The sequence below is a fragment of the Ipomoea triloba genome, chromosome 7, assembly GCF_003576645.1.
Source record: "Ipomoea triloba cultivar NCNSP0323 chromosome 7, ASM357664v1".
In the NCBI taxonomy this organism is placed as follows: domain Eukaryota; kingdom Viridiplantae; phylum Streptophyta; class Magnoliopsida; order Solanales; family Convolvulaceae; genus Ipomoea; species Ipomoea triloba.
Genome location: NC_044922.1, coordinates 15,959,237 through 15,974,602, shown reverse-complemented (window position 1 = coordinate 15,974,602; position 15,366 = coordinate 15,959,237). Strand labels below are relative to the sequence as shown.

Genomic DNA, 15,366 nt, shown 5'->3' with positions numbered 1-15,366 from the left:
CTTTAAAAATTTTAGGGGTCGACGATCAAATCCTAGAGATCGTGGTAGGAGGATTCGACTTCCTGTTGAGTTTTCTAAGCAATTCTTTGGACTTAAGAAATTGCTTGACCACCAAACACCAGGTTTAACACTAGAATGGATTTTGGAGAACTCCAAGGTGGCAATCGAGGACCTTCGCTCTAAGAAAGCAGTTAACCATAATGAGAATGATGTGCTTGTCCCATCTTCTTATTTATTTATTTATTATTTTTTTTGACAATTTTTATTTATTTATTCCTTTACTTTTTACTTTTGTTTTATTTCTTCATATATTGAACCAAATTTAGTGAATGTGTATTGAGATCATTTGGCCCAAGGTTCCTTATTGAATTTAAACTGTTCGTATAAAATTATCTGTAGGTTAAATATTAAATGTCTTAAATTCAAATAAATTGCAAATTTAGAAAATCCATTAATAAAATGGTGATGTTCCTGTGAGTCCATAATTCCCCATGAGTCCGTATGGACAAGTCTAGGCCATTGAATATTTGAGTTCAATGGCTTAAATTTGGACAATTGTGCAACTTCATAACGGTGCACGGTACTTGCACGGTTGGCAAAATCTAAGCCATTGATTTCAAACATTTAATGCCCTAGATTTGTCCACACAGATTCATATTTTCAAAATTGTAGTTTTACAAAATTTATGAATAAAACATCTCTGACGAATCTAAGTTTGTAGTGAAGATCAATAGAAACAAAAAAAAATGAGTAGAAAATTCAATTGACGTTCCTTTAAAAATTTTAGGGGTCGACGATCAAATCGTAGAGATCGTGGTAGGAGGATTCGACTTCCTGTTGAGTTTTCTAAGCAATTCTTTGGACTTAAGAAATTGTTTGGCCACCAAACACCAGGTTTAACCATAAAATGGATTCTGGAGAACTCCAAGGCGGCAATCGAGGACCTTCGCTCTAAGAAAGCAGTTAACCATAATGAGAATGATGTGCCTGTTTCATCTTCTTGTTCCGGTGAGATTAGATTCATGATTCACCATCAAGGGCTTAAAAGATTGCTACCAACTACTCTGTGTGATATGGAGTCTAAAACAATTGATATGATAGGATTGAAGTTTGGTGTTGATGTGGTTGTATTCCTTCCTCCTTCTTATTCTTCGGAAGAATATGAGTTACCTCCTTTTTATGGAGACTAAAATGTATTTTTGTTCAGATTAGATTGCTAGGTTTTTATAAACAAATTAGAAATGAAGATTTCAACCTAGAAATTCAAAGGTAACAAAATATAGGTTTAAAAAATGAAAATTTTAACATTTTGTAATAAAAAATATTATATCTTTGTTTGTTGGTAGTTGGGTTGTTTCCTTTTAATTTATATAATATTTTTATATTTCATTAATTCTATTTTATTCTTATACTCATAAAAAATCATAATTTATTTACTATATATATATATATATATATATATATATATATATATATATATATATATATATATTATGTATTATAAAATTAAAAAAAGAAATAATTGTAATTTATTTAATTGCTAACGTGTTTTTAATGATGTTCTTTTGTTCATTTGAGGGAATTAGCTTTCTTCGTTTTTTTATTCATTGATTTTATTCTTTTAATGGTGAAGAAGTTTTTAATCTCTAATGGGATTTTATTATTTGGAATCGTCAATTTGGAATATTTACTAGTAGATTGATGTGGTAATTTTAGGTCGTAGAGGGGGTTGTAATCAGCAAATCTATGGTCTAATAAAGGCAGTGGTAATTCTAGTTTATTGAGAGGCTTGTAAGGAGCATATCTAAGGTATAATAAAGACAATAACGGTTGTAAATGGTTCATCTAGTGTTTCTAGCTCGTGCTTCACGCTAGGATACGTTCAATTTCACAACAATTGTATGATTTTTTATTTAGTTCAGATAACTATTATTATGACCAATTTTGATTTAGTTTGTAATTATTTATTTATTTATTCTTTTTTTTGACAATTTTTATTTATTTATTCCTTTACTTTTTACTTTTAATTTCTTTTTTCTTATTTTAAACCAAATTTAGTAAATTTGTATTGAGATCATGTGGCCCAAGATTCCAAATTGAATTTAAACTGTTCATACAAGATTATCAATAGATTAAATATTAAATGTCTTAAATTCAAATAAATTGCAAATTTAGAAAATCCATTAATAAAAGGATGATGTTCCTGTGAGTCCACCACTCCCCATGAGTCCATATGGACAAGTCTGGGTCATTGAACACTTGAGTTCACTGGCTTAAATTTGGACAACTGTGCAATTTGGTAACTGTGCACGATACTTGCACGGTTGAAAAAATCTAAGCCATTGATTTCAAACATTTAATGGCCTAGATTTGTCCACACGGATTCATATTTTCAAAATTGTAGTTTTACAAAATTTATGAATAAAACATCTCTCACGAATCTGAGTTAGTAGTGAAGAACAATAGAAGCGAAAAAATGTGTAGAAAAATCAATTGACGTTCCTTTCAAAATTTTAGGGGTCGATGATCACAGATCGTGGTATGAGGATTCGACTTCCTATTGAATTTTCTAAACAAGTCTTTAGTTTTAAGAAATTGCTTGGCTACCAAAGACCAGGTTTAACCCTAGAATGGATTTTGGAGAACTCCTAGGCGGCATTCAAGGACCTTCGCTCTAAGAAAGCAGTTATCCATACTGAGAATGATGTGCTTGTCCCATCTTCTTATTTATTTATTTACTCATTTTTTTGACAATTTTTATTTATTTATTCCTTTACTTTTTACTTTTGATTTACTTTTTCTTATTTTGAACCAAATTTAGTGAATGTGTATTGAGATCATGTGGCCCAAGATTCCTAATTGAATTTAAACTGTTCATATAAGACAATCTCTAGGTTAAATATTAAATGTCTTAAATTCAAATAAATTGCCAATTTAGAAAATCCATTAATAAAATGGTGATGTTCCTTTGAGTCCACCAATCCCCATGAGTCCGTATGGACAAGTCTGGGCCATTGAATACTTGAGTTCAATGGCTTAAATTTGGACAACTGTGTAACTTCGTAACGGTGCACGGTACTTGCACGGTTGGCAAAATCTAAGCCATTGATTTCAAACATTTAATGGCCTAGATTTGTCCACACATATTCATATTTTCAAAATTGTAGTTTTACAAAATTTATGAATAAAACATCTCTGATGAATCTGAGTTTGTAGTGAAGATCAATAAAAACAAAAAAAAATGAGTAGAAAAATCAATTGACGTTTCCTTTAAGAATTTTAGGGGTCGACGATCAAATCGTAGAGATCGTGGTAGGAGGATTCGACTTCCTGTTGAGTTTTCTAAGCAATTCTTTGGACTTAAGAAATTGCTTGGCTACCAAAGACCAGGTTTAACCCTAGAATGGATTTTGGAGAACTCCAAGGCGGCAATCGAGGACCTTCGCTCTAAGAAAGAAGTTAACCATAATGAGAATGATGTGATTGTCCCATCTTCTTATTTATTTATTTATTCTTTCTTTTGACAATTTTTATTTATTTATTCCTTTACTTTTTACTTTTGATTTATTTTTCTTATTTTGAACCAAATTTAGTGAATGTGTATTGAGATCATGTGGCCCTAGATTCGTAATTGAATTTAAACAGTTCATATAAGATTATCTCTAGGTTAAATATTAAATGTCTTAAATTCAAATAAATTGCAAATTAAGAAAATCCATTAATAAAATGGTGATGTTCCTGTGAGTCCACCAATCCCCATGAGTCCGTATGGACAAGTCTGGGCCATTGAATACCTGAGTTCAATGACTTAAATTTGGACAACTGTGCAACTTCATAACGGTGCACGATACTTGCACGGTTTGAAAAATCTATGTCATTGATTTCAAACATTTAATGGCCTAGATTTGTCCACACGGATTCATATTTTCAAAATTGTAGGTTTACAAAATTTATGATCTCGAATCTGAGTTAGTAGTGAAGAACAATAGAAGCGAAAAAATGAGTAGAAAAATGAATTGAAGTTCCTTAGAAAATTTTAGGGGTCGATGATCAAGTCTAAGAGATCGTGGTAGTAGGATTCGACTTCCTGTTGAATTTTCTAAACAATTCTTTAGTTTTAAGAAATTGCTTAGCTACCAAAGACCAGGTTTAACCCTAGAATGGATTTTGGAAAACTCCAAGGCGGCAATCGAGGACCTTCGCTCTAAGAAAGCAGTTAACCATAATGAGAATGATGTGCTTGTCCCATATTCTTATTTATTTATTTATTCTTTTTTTTTTGACAATTTTTATTTATTTATTCCTTTACTTTTTACTTTTGATTTATTTTTTTTTATTTTGAACCAAATTTAGTGAATGTGTATTGAGATCAGGTGGCCCAAGATTCCTAATTGAATTTAAACTGTTCATATAAGATTATCTCTAGGTTAAATATTAAATGTCTTAAATTCAAATAAATTGCAAATTTACAAAATCCATTAATGAAATGGTGATGTTCCTGTGAGTCCACCATTCCCCATGAGTCCGTATGGACAAGTCTGGGCCATTGAATACTTGAGTTCAATGGCTTAAATTTGGACAACTGTGCAACTTCGTAACGGTGCACGGTACTTGCACAGTTCGCAAAATCTAATCCATTGATTTCAAATATTTAATGGCCTAGATTTGTCCACACATATTCATATTTTCTAAATCGTAGTTTTACAAAATTTATGAATAAAACATTTCTGACGAATCTGAGTTTGTAGTGAAGATCAATAGAAACAAAAAAAAAATGAGTAGAAAAATCAATTGACGTTCCTTTAAGAATTTTAGGGGTCGGCGATCAAATCGTAGAGATCGTGGTTGGAGGATTCGACTTCCTGTTGAGTTTTCTAAGCATTTCTTTGGACTTAAGAAATTGCTTGGCCACCAAAGACCAAGTTTAACCCTAGAATGGATTTTGGAGAACTCCAAAGCCACAATCGTGGACCTTCGCTCTAAGAAAGCAGTTAACCATAATGAGAATTATGTGCTTCTCCCATCTTCTTGTTCCGGTGAGATTAGATTCATGATTGACCATCAAGGGCTTAAAAAATTACTACCAGCTACTGTCTGTGATATGGAAGCTAAAACTATTGATATGATGGTTTGAAGTTTGGTGATGATGTGGTTGTATTCCTTCCTCCTTTTTCTTCTTCAGACGAATATGGGTTACCTCCTTTTTCATAGAGACTAAAATGTATTTTTCTTTAGATGGGATTGCTAGGTTTTTATAAACCAATCAGAAATGATGGATTCAACATAAAAATTCAAAGGTAACAAAATATAGGTTAAAAAAATGAAAATTTTAACATTTTGTAATATAAAAAAAATTACATCTATGTTTGTTGGTAGTTGGTCTGTTTCCTTTTAATTTATATAATATTTTTATATTTCATTAATTCTATTTTATTCTTATACTCTAAAAAAATCATAATTTATTTACTATATATATATTATATTTATATATATATATATATATATATATATATATATATATATATATATATATATTAAGTATTATAAAATTTAAAAAAAAAAAGAAATAATTGTAATTTATTTTATTGTTAACGTGTTTTTAATGATATTCTTTTGTTTATTTGAGGGAGTTAGCTTTCTCCCTTTTTTAATTCATTGTTTTCATTCTTTTAAGGGTGAAGAAGTTTTTAATCTCTAATGGGATTTTATTATTTGGAATCGCCGATTTTGGAATATTGACTAGTAGATTGATGTGGTAATTTTAGGTAGAGAGGGTTGTAATCAACAAATCTAAGGTCTAATAAAGGCAGTGGTAATTCCAGGTTATGGAGAGGGTTGTAAGGAGCATATCTAAGGTTTAATAAAGACAATTACGGTTGTAAATGGTAGATCTAGTGTTTCTAGCTCGTGGTTCACCCGACGATACGTTCAATTTCACAACAATTGTATTATTTTTTATTTAGTTCAGATAAATATTATAATGACCAATTTTGATTTTATTTGAAATTACTTATTTATTTATTCTTTTTTTGACCATTTTTATTTATTTATTCATTTACTTTTTACTTTTTGTTTCTTTTTTTTTTTTTTACTTTGAACCAAATTTAGTAAATTTGAATTGAGATCATGTGGCCCAAGAAAGGAAAAATATTACTATGGCTTCAAATCCAACTGCTGAGGATTTTCAAATTTACAACGAAAGGAATATTAATATAACAGAAGAAAGAGAACACAATATTTTTAGAAGTGAGGCAATATATGCTCGAGTTTGCAATGAAAGTCTACATTTTCTGTAAGAATGAAATAGTTATACATTGTTTTCTTCAACCTTGTCTGCGGGGCTATGTGATAGATGAGTAAGATATATGATACTTTTTCTATGCATTATAAAAATGATATTCTTGAACTATGATTTGTAGTTTCATCAAGGTTGGTGTTATTTATTAGTCCAATTATTTTTATTATTATTATTATTATTATTATTATTATTATTATTATTATTATTATAATTATTATTATTATTTGTTTTAAATTATGAACTCCCTTCCCTTGAAGTGTGCTTTTGCAATCTTGGTTAATTGCTTATTTGAAACTTAAAAAAAGATTTATATATTTCTCTATTGTGTACTTGAGTAATGGTTAATTGCTTTTTTGAAACTTAAAAAAAGATTTATATAAACACTTGAACTTGAGAAAATAGGAAAACATGAAAAAGATTTGTATGAAATAGTTTGTTTTATATTGGTTTTTATTCCGCCGACCTCCCTTTCCTTCCGCCAACATCCTGGATTGAACCAACACCTATCCATAAACTTTATCCAATTCTTTTAGATTTTGTGGTTTATTATTATTATTAATTGATTAAATATCTTGACTGAAATTTTGTGAATAAATTTTATATAAAAATTTCTTTACGAAATACATAAATTGATGGAGGTACGTAACTAGCTAGGCCGATTGAGCCCGGCTTGAATAGCTCGCAAGTTTAATCAAACCTCTTTATAAAATGTTTATCTATAGTATGAATATATAATATTATAAATTTAGTTAATTAATATAATCATGTATTTATATTTATCTGATATAAAATGGCATTATTGAGATTAATATGAATTTTGTTTAAATATTTTGTTGTAACTGATGTAAAGGGGATTGTGGAGTCCAATGGCCATACCTTGATTAAAGTTTGCATAAAAGAGATGGACCAAAAAAAAAATTATAGAGAGATTAGGCACATTTACAAGGAGCAAAATAAAGCTACAGCCAACATCACGAGACTCTCGTGTAACGAAATTGTTGACATTACTAGGGTCATAGGGTGCTTAGTTGGGAGGATGAAATTAGAAAAGAAAAGAATTATAATTTTATGAGGAAATAATAAAGTTGGATTAAGTTAAAAAATTCATATTACATCCGTGTTATATTAGAACCAGACATTTTTGAAAAATAAATTGCTAATAGGAATTCAAATAACATCCGCTGTTATATTATTAGAGCTAGACATTTTTGAAAAATAAATTGCTAACTCCTGCCCAACAACTTTGTGGCTTGGTGTATTACAGGTAGGGGTGTAAATGAGCCGAGCGGTTCACGAGCTGCTCGCGAGCCGCTCGGCTCGAACTCGGTCAAATTCGAGCTCGAGCTCTCGTTTAATAATCGAGCTGAGCTCGAGCTCTAATGTCTTAGGCTTGTGGCTCGTCGAGCCGCTCGCGAGCCATAATATATATATATATATATATATATACATCATTACAGTTTATTTTTAATTGACAACATGAATTTAAAATCAAACAGGTTAAATTTGAGTTAAAAATTGAACTCGAACTCGAGTTCAACCCTGATCTCGAGTTCGAATTCAAGCTCGAACTCGAGCTCAAGATCGAGCTCGAGCTCGAGCTCAAACAATTGAGTTGCTCGAGCCGAACTCGAGCAGCTCGGGAATTGGCGAGCTCGAGCTCGAACTCGAGCCGATCCTTCCTTAACGAGCTCGAGCTCGAGCCACCCTATGCTCGAGCTTGGCTCAACTCGTTTACACCCCTAATGATGGTAATTAAGCTAAACATAAGCCTTTGGATTTATTTTTATAATAATTACAATTAAATTATTTCTTATTTTTTTATATTTATTTTAGTAATAATATAATTACATAAATCATATTACATATTGATTAAAAAAAACAATTGCAGACAAACGAGTCATATATTATTCAATTAATCGAGTGATACATTTGCACTAATCTTATAATCAAATAAATGTACACTTTCAAATATTAGAATTATTTATAATTTATAATTTCACCTTTAATTTTATTATCTAAATATATAATAAATAAAAAAATTGTCCGTCCAAAAAAAAAGTGCTGGAAATTCTGAATATGAGGCTACAGTAGTCACCTAACAAGTGATATCCATTTCCATTATTTGTTCAACAGAATTTGCTCCTCAATGAACAAGGAGCTCTATTTCATCTTTATAATCTGTTGATGGGAGATTTGGAAATAGAGAAATGATAAGGTCTGGAACGAACGAATAATCCCCCCAATCAACATACAAAATTCTTTATGTTCAGAAGCTAACTACATATTCTAATGTTCACTATTCACATCTGAAATATATAATTTCTTCACTGATGTGTGGTATTAACTTAGATGAATTAATGTGCAGTGACTTATCAATTTACAACATACTAAAACTACAAGTTGGTTGTAAAAAAAAGCAACTGTAAGTGTAAAAATAATGAGCCTGGATAAAATTAGGCAGTCAAACAATATACCAAAAAATGAATGGGTAAAATGACTATTAGCTTGCATGATATACTTTTTTCAAAGTCTCCCACATTGCTGGACCATCTGGATGTACATCAACAAAATATTTCATAAAGCGCGCATCTGAACATGCAAGGAGAGTGCTTAGCGACAACATGGGTTTTGCCACGCCCTTTTCCTTAAGCCACGCATACATTGAAAACCTAAGATTTATTCTGTCCATATCATAGCATAGGTAGGACGGAAATGACAAAATTGATTCCACGGGATACCCCAAATGCTTTTTCAAACTACCCAGTTTCTTCTCGAGCACGTCTTTGGTCTGGTTCAGTAGTGTAGGAGCCTTTTTAACCATGCTTACTACAATGTTGCAATCCAAACCAGCTTCTACCAGGCAATCAAACCTCTCCTGTAACTGGTCTCCTCGGCCACGAAACATTTTTAAAGCTTTTGTCATCTCATCTGAGTTTTCTACGTAACCTAGCTTCAATAAGAATGTTGTTTTTTCTGAAGAGGTAGCAGGATTCCGGAAAGCTGTCTGCTCAATGCTCTTAATTTCCGACTTGGAAGCTAACCTGAACAAGTTCAGAGGGTCTTCCATTATAGTTTGACATAAATGACGCCTATCACCCTTGAAATACTTCAAGACAGTCTTGGGTCGTTTCAGAGAATTTGAACCCAATAATTCTATATGGCGAGATACAATTTTGGCAATGTCCTTGGTCTCCATTCCAATCTCAAAAAGAAAGTTCATTGCCTTCCAAAACCTTTTAGTGCATTTCAAAGATAGGATCTCAGGATATTCCAAAAGCAATGAATGAATTTCATCCATGTCAAGACCTAACTTCACTAATTGAGCTACCAACACGTAAGCGCACTTCCCAGAGCCTTCAAACAGCAATGCTGGGTTCGCCTTAAACAGAGTGCCCATCTGTGGCTCATTATATCCAACTTCACTGAGAAAGAATGTTGTACCGAGTATTCTACTCCAATTGCACGAGTGTTCACTGGACAAATAACTTCCAATCCAATCATTTCCAAAACCCATTTTTTTAAATTTCTCAATCACCTCAAAAAGATCATTATTTACATCACCAACCAAAACAGTAGGGGAGCAGCTCACCAGCTTTATTACTGTGGATCGACTTAAACCCAATTTTTCACAAGCCATCAATCGCTTATTCAACACGCCTTCACCATACTGAAAAATCTCAATTGCTTCCTTATATATCTTCCCGATATTACTGCGAGGAATGCCATAACTAGAAAGAACATGGTAGTTATCAAGCAACAAATGATTATCAGTCAAGTACATCAAGTTCCGCGGAAGTAGCAACGCAATCTCATCCGGGCTCAAACCCAGACTTTCAAAAAATGGCTCAAATTCATTAATGGGATGGTACCTAAGGAACCTCGATAACGCCCTTGACACATCCTCCTCATTTTCAACCTTCAATAGCAATTTCTGAAGGAAACAAGGTGAGCTCTTGCTAATATGCTCAGCATCAACAAAATCAAATCCTCTAGTATAATGCAAATATTCAAAGAGTGCAGCCTGTGCATCACTTCTAGCTACTCGGGAGATCTTAATAGCATTAAGAGAACTGGGTGTCTGACTGGTGGATTCAGTTGCGGTGGCTTTGGAGTACTGACTAAGTCCAGAACTTCGAAAACATCGATTTCTCATCAATGTAAACGCCTGTAGACTCTGTGAAACAGAAGAAGAAGAGCCACCGCTCTGACAAACAGAAACATTAGAGGAAAACAACGCGTGGTTGAGCTGTGAAATCATTTTCCGCAACACCCTTCTGTGGATTTTATGAATCATCATCGCAAACCTAACAATTAACAAACAATGGCTTTTTAGCTCAAAATCTTTCTTGGGTCCTTAACTTGTCTCACAGTATGTACGATCAAGAAAATCTTTAGAGTGATTGAAGAAAGCTCTATATAGCAGCCAGCACAAATTGAAGAAAACAAAGCGGGGAATTGAGAAATTAACAAAATTTTGAGACTAGGGAGGGAGGTTCAAAATTTGTATACTCTGTACCTCTGAATTAAATATTTTTTGGAGAAACCTTTGATTCTACTAATGCATTGTACTTACTTCGATAATGGTAGCAACCTCTTATTGAAATCTTCTTAACCTTTGTATGATGAAAACCTGAAAAAAATACAATATACTGTTAGTTCCAAAAACCACAATGTCATCATAAAATACAGCAAATTCTTCATTCTCTTTGTTGTTCAGATCATTTCTGTACTAAAAGATTTATTAACTTTTTCTTAAACCTATCAACATACATAAAATGATTTTATGTATGCTGTAAGTAGCAAAATTATTTAAATATCATAATTGTGAATAGAAAGCATGATTTTAAAACAGTCCAATAATGAATAGCTAAACAATTTAGATCTAACTATAAACAAAGCATTCATTTGATTATATTAAGAAACTAATATTAAATTTTAATCATATAAATAACATAAGTATTTAAATATCATATTTGTAACAGACTGCTAGGTAAGTAAAAGTCCAGCTTTCACCGTGTTTCTTATAAGTTAGAAGTCCTGGTTTAAGAGTTCCCAAAAGATTCAAAGTTTAGTGTTACATTAGGCAGTAATTGAATTAAAAGGATCCACAACAAAAGAAGACAAGAGGAAGGCAAAATCATCTAAATCAGGTATGCATTTCGTATGGGATCATGCTGCACAATTTAGCTAATCTTTTTTCCCCTTCATCAAGTTCAGTTCATCTTGGGTGTGAATCAAATATATTAAAATTGTCACCAAATGGCATTTCTCATTTACATGATATAGGTTTCATGACACAAAAGCATATGAAGTAACGTAATTTAGGCAGTCTATTTCCAAATCTTATATGGTCATAATATTCAGGCCAAATATAAGGTAAAAATAAGTTAAACTTAAGCACAAGATAAAACATTTTAGTACGTAAGAAATGAAGAAATATAGATAATGGTACTGATGCGAGGCTGTAGATTCCCGGTTTATATAGCATATGATACAGAATACCCAGCAGATTTAACACATGTACTAGGATACACCATCTATTAGCAAGCTGCATATTTTGAAACAAAAATTGGATGCAAATTGCAATATGACAAAACAAGCTACCAATTAGCAAATATGTTTACAAATGAAACACAATCAATTTACACGGAGAAAAATGAAGATTACACAGAGAAAAATGAAGATTGCCTACAATATCTGTTTACGATGTCGTTTCCTTCGAATCGGATATGTTTTTTTTTTAATTTATCTCCACACCGTTGTAGAGTAAAACTTGTTTTAATTAGTAAATAAACAATGATAAAAAGGCATTTCTCCCAGCAGTGAAGATTATGAATAAAGGTACCTTTTCCCAATGGTGATCCAGTGAAATGAATGCCACTAAACTTACTTCCAAGAGAAGTAACACAGTAATTAAAAGAGAATACTGCAATTTTATTTGGTCAAGGATAACAGTAACAAAAGAAGGGCTCTGAATCATCTAGTGAGTGACCAACTATGTTAGGAACTAGATATTATGCCACAAAATAAAAGCAAATTTAAAAAAAAAAAAAAAAAAAAAAAAAAAAAAAAAAGAAACAGAATGAGAATGGAAAAATGAACAAAATATGGAAGAAATTCTCATTATTTACATGGTCTAGTACTCTAGTTTCCCTTCTTTAAATGTTCAAATATTGGTTTATAATGGTCTAATTCCACCGTGCTCTAATATGAGAGAAGCCAAAACTGTCTTCTACAACCACCTTAATACCAAAATCTAGTTGATCCCTTCAAAAAATTCATAACTTGCATCAGTTGTTGCTGTCATAAACCTACCAACATACTATTACTCAGATAAATGAGCAACCATGTGAGCAACAACTTTTAAGTCAGTAAAAACATCATATATATATATATATATATATATATATATATTCTTACTCATGAAAAGGATTAGAAAGACCAGGTGAGCCTTAAATATTCAAATTAACAGTTCAATTACTCCTAATTCCTGGCCACCACCAAAACATCAAAGAACTGCTATCAAGAACCAGCATATACATATACTGCCAGAGTGCTAAATCACAGTGCATATTCATCCCTGACTTTGTTTACACTTTACAGTACTGCCAGTGCTAAATCACAGTACATATTCATCCAGTCTTACACTCCTCAAGCCAAAAAGTGGAAAAAGAAAAAATAAAAATTTGAAATATTTATGAAACTATAGGCACATTAACCAAATTAGTTTCAATGAAGTAGAATTTAAACATTTGAATTAAAATCTGTTTTTCTCCTCTATTACCTGCAAATCTGCACATAAGAAAATAACCATTGCACAATTCCACATTCCACATTCCACAACAGTTTTCATTCACATTTCAAAGCAGTACAGCACACATATACATATATATACAAATATAGAAAATTCAACTATCAAAAATAGCAAATATAGATAACAAGAAAAACTTACCGGCGTTGGGCGAAGGCGGAGAGGTCGGCGAAGGTAGTGGGCGAACTGGTCGACGGAGAAGGCAGTCGGCGAACTGGTCGACGGCCGGGACGACGGCGGTGGGCGAACTGGTCGACGGCGAAGGCGGTGGACAGCAGTACAGCTTCTTCGCGCTTCAGAACTCTGCGTACAGCTTCACGAAGCATAGGCGATGGCTGAATTAGTAAATTAGGGCTTGAGTTTTAATTTTTAATTTTCATAACATGATTTGATTATATAAAATTAAAACGACGTCATTCGAAGTAAAAATAAAAATACAATTGATTCCATCGCAATATTTATTCATTTAAAAAAAATTACATCCTTTAGCAATAGAACAAAATTCGTTGCCATTTCCGTCGCCATTTCACAACGGAAATTAAATCCGTCGCTAAATGGACGACATAACTTAAATTCGTCGCAAATTCGATAGTGAATATTTTACCATCAAAATTTTGCGAGTTTTATTTTCTCTTTGTGCCAAAAATAGCGTCGAAATTAAATTCCGTCGTTAATTTGCAACAAAAGTTATTCTGTCACTATATTGCGACGAAATAATTTCGGTCGCGATTCGTGATTTTTCTTGTAGTGTTTGTTGTCTTCATTCTCTTAATGGTAAAAAATTATTTTCTCTCTAATGGTGTTTTGTTATTTCAAAAAGCCGATCGTGGAGTTTTTAATTGCATATTGATGTGTATGTGTTGTAAGAGGCAAATCTGAAGTCTAATAAGGGCAATTGGCATTTGTGAAAAAATATGGTGACAGTTAGGGTTGTGATAAGTGTTAAATTGTGCGACTTTTATGATGCATAAATTGATCAATCTTGGATTAGAATTGCTTTAATTGTGTTTAAATTTACCAATCATGTGATTAATTGTGTAGGAGAAGCTAATGCGGGCAAATACCAAGTTTTGGGGGCAAAGGAATAAATCACGAGCAATTTGGACTTAGTGGACAAAATAGGATGGAAGCCAAAGAAAGTGTCGCGAAGCTCGTCACACTGTGAGCAATTTGGACTTGGTGGACAAAATAGGATGGAAGCCAAAGAAAGTGTCACGAAGCTCGTCACACTGTGAGAGTGCTCGAGAAAGAAGTTTCAAAGAGTCATTTATGCTATCGCAAAGCCCACCATGCCTAAGAGTACTCGTGAAAGAAACTTCAATGAGTCACTTTTACAATCATGAAGGCATGCCGTGAGAGTGCTCGTGAAAGGAACTAAAGAGTGCAACTTCTACTATCACGCATAGCGTCACACCGTGATTGCTTTCATGAGAGACCAACTTCAGAAAGCTTGTCACAACTTTCATGAGGCCCATCACACTCATGACATGCCTTATTCCAAGACTATTAAAGGAGATGTCAAAGTCAAATAAGGGAATTAGTTAGGGTGTGTTTGGTTGGTGGGTTTAGGCATAAGGAATGGGTATGAAAGTGATTGTTTGTGTTTGGTTGATAGGTTTTGTGAATGCTACTATGGGTTTGGAATACCCCATTAATGACAAAACCCATACCCTTATTAAATAAGGGTTTCATTCCCATTCCTCCTTTCTTCCTCAACTATTAATAATCATTCCCATTCCACCCAATTACCAAACATGTTAAATACTTTCACCAAAACCCATTACCATTTCCAAGTATTTGATACCCATTCCGATTCCGATTCCCTTGTGCGAACCAAACGCACCCTTAGATTGAATTTCTCTCTATATTCTTAGCATCTAGAACCCTAGAAAAAAAATTATTTCATTCATCATTTCAATTCCAAGTTTCAATACAAGTCTTAGATTCAATTACAAGTTTTACTTTGAAAGCAAGGATTGAAGATTTGTTTGGCAATTTCATCTCCAATTAGATACGTCAATTCCAATTTCATTTCATTACAATAATACTTGTTTACTTTGTTGCTTTAATTTATTGCTTGTGTTGCTATTGCTTGTGTTGCTATGGAATCATCTTTAGTTTGCTCTTACTTCCATATTTGTTTTCATTGTGATAATTTGTAAGTAGTCTCCCTAGGAAGAGGATAGGAATGTAGATTAAGTTCATAGAGATGTAACTTTGAATTAGTTGAATAGGAGTGATGAGACTTGACTTTGAT

The 15,366-nt window shown here is 32.5% G+C and overlaps 1 protein-coding gene across 1 annotated transcript; it reads right to left on the bottom strand.

Moving 5' to 3' along the window:
- Nucleotides 1-8,617: 8,617 nt before the first annotated feature.
- Nucleotides 8,618-13,432, bottom strand: LOC116025972 (transcription termination factor MTEF18, mitochondrial-like). Its single transcript, XM_031267409.1, has 3 exons — nucleotides 13,251-13,432; nucleotides 10,872-10,928; nucleotides 8,618-10,602 (listed from the first exon to the last, which is right to left on the bottom strand). The coding sequence occupies exon 3, from the start codon at nucleotides 10,593-10,595 to the stop codon at nucleotides 8,799-8,801; it is 1,797 nt and encodes a 598-aa protein (XP_031123269.1). The 5' UTR covers nucleotides 10,596-10,602; nucleotides 10,872-10,928; nucleotides 13,251-13,432; the 3' UTR covers nucleotides 8,618-8,798.
- Between the last annotated feature and the right edge of the window lie 1,934 nt (nucleotides 13,433-15,366).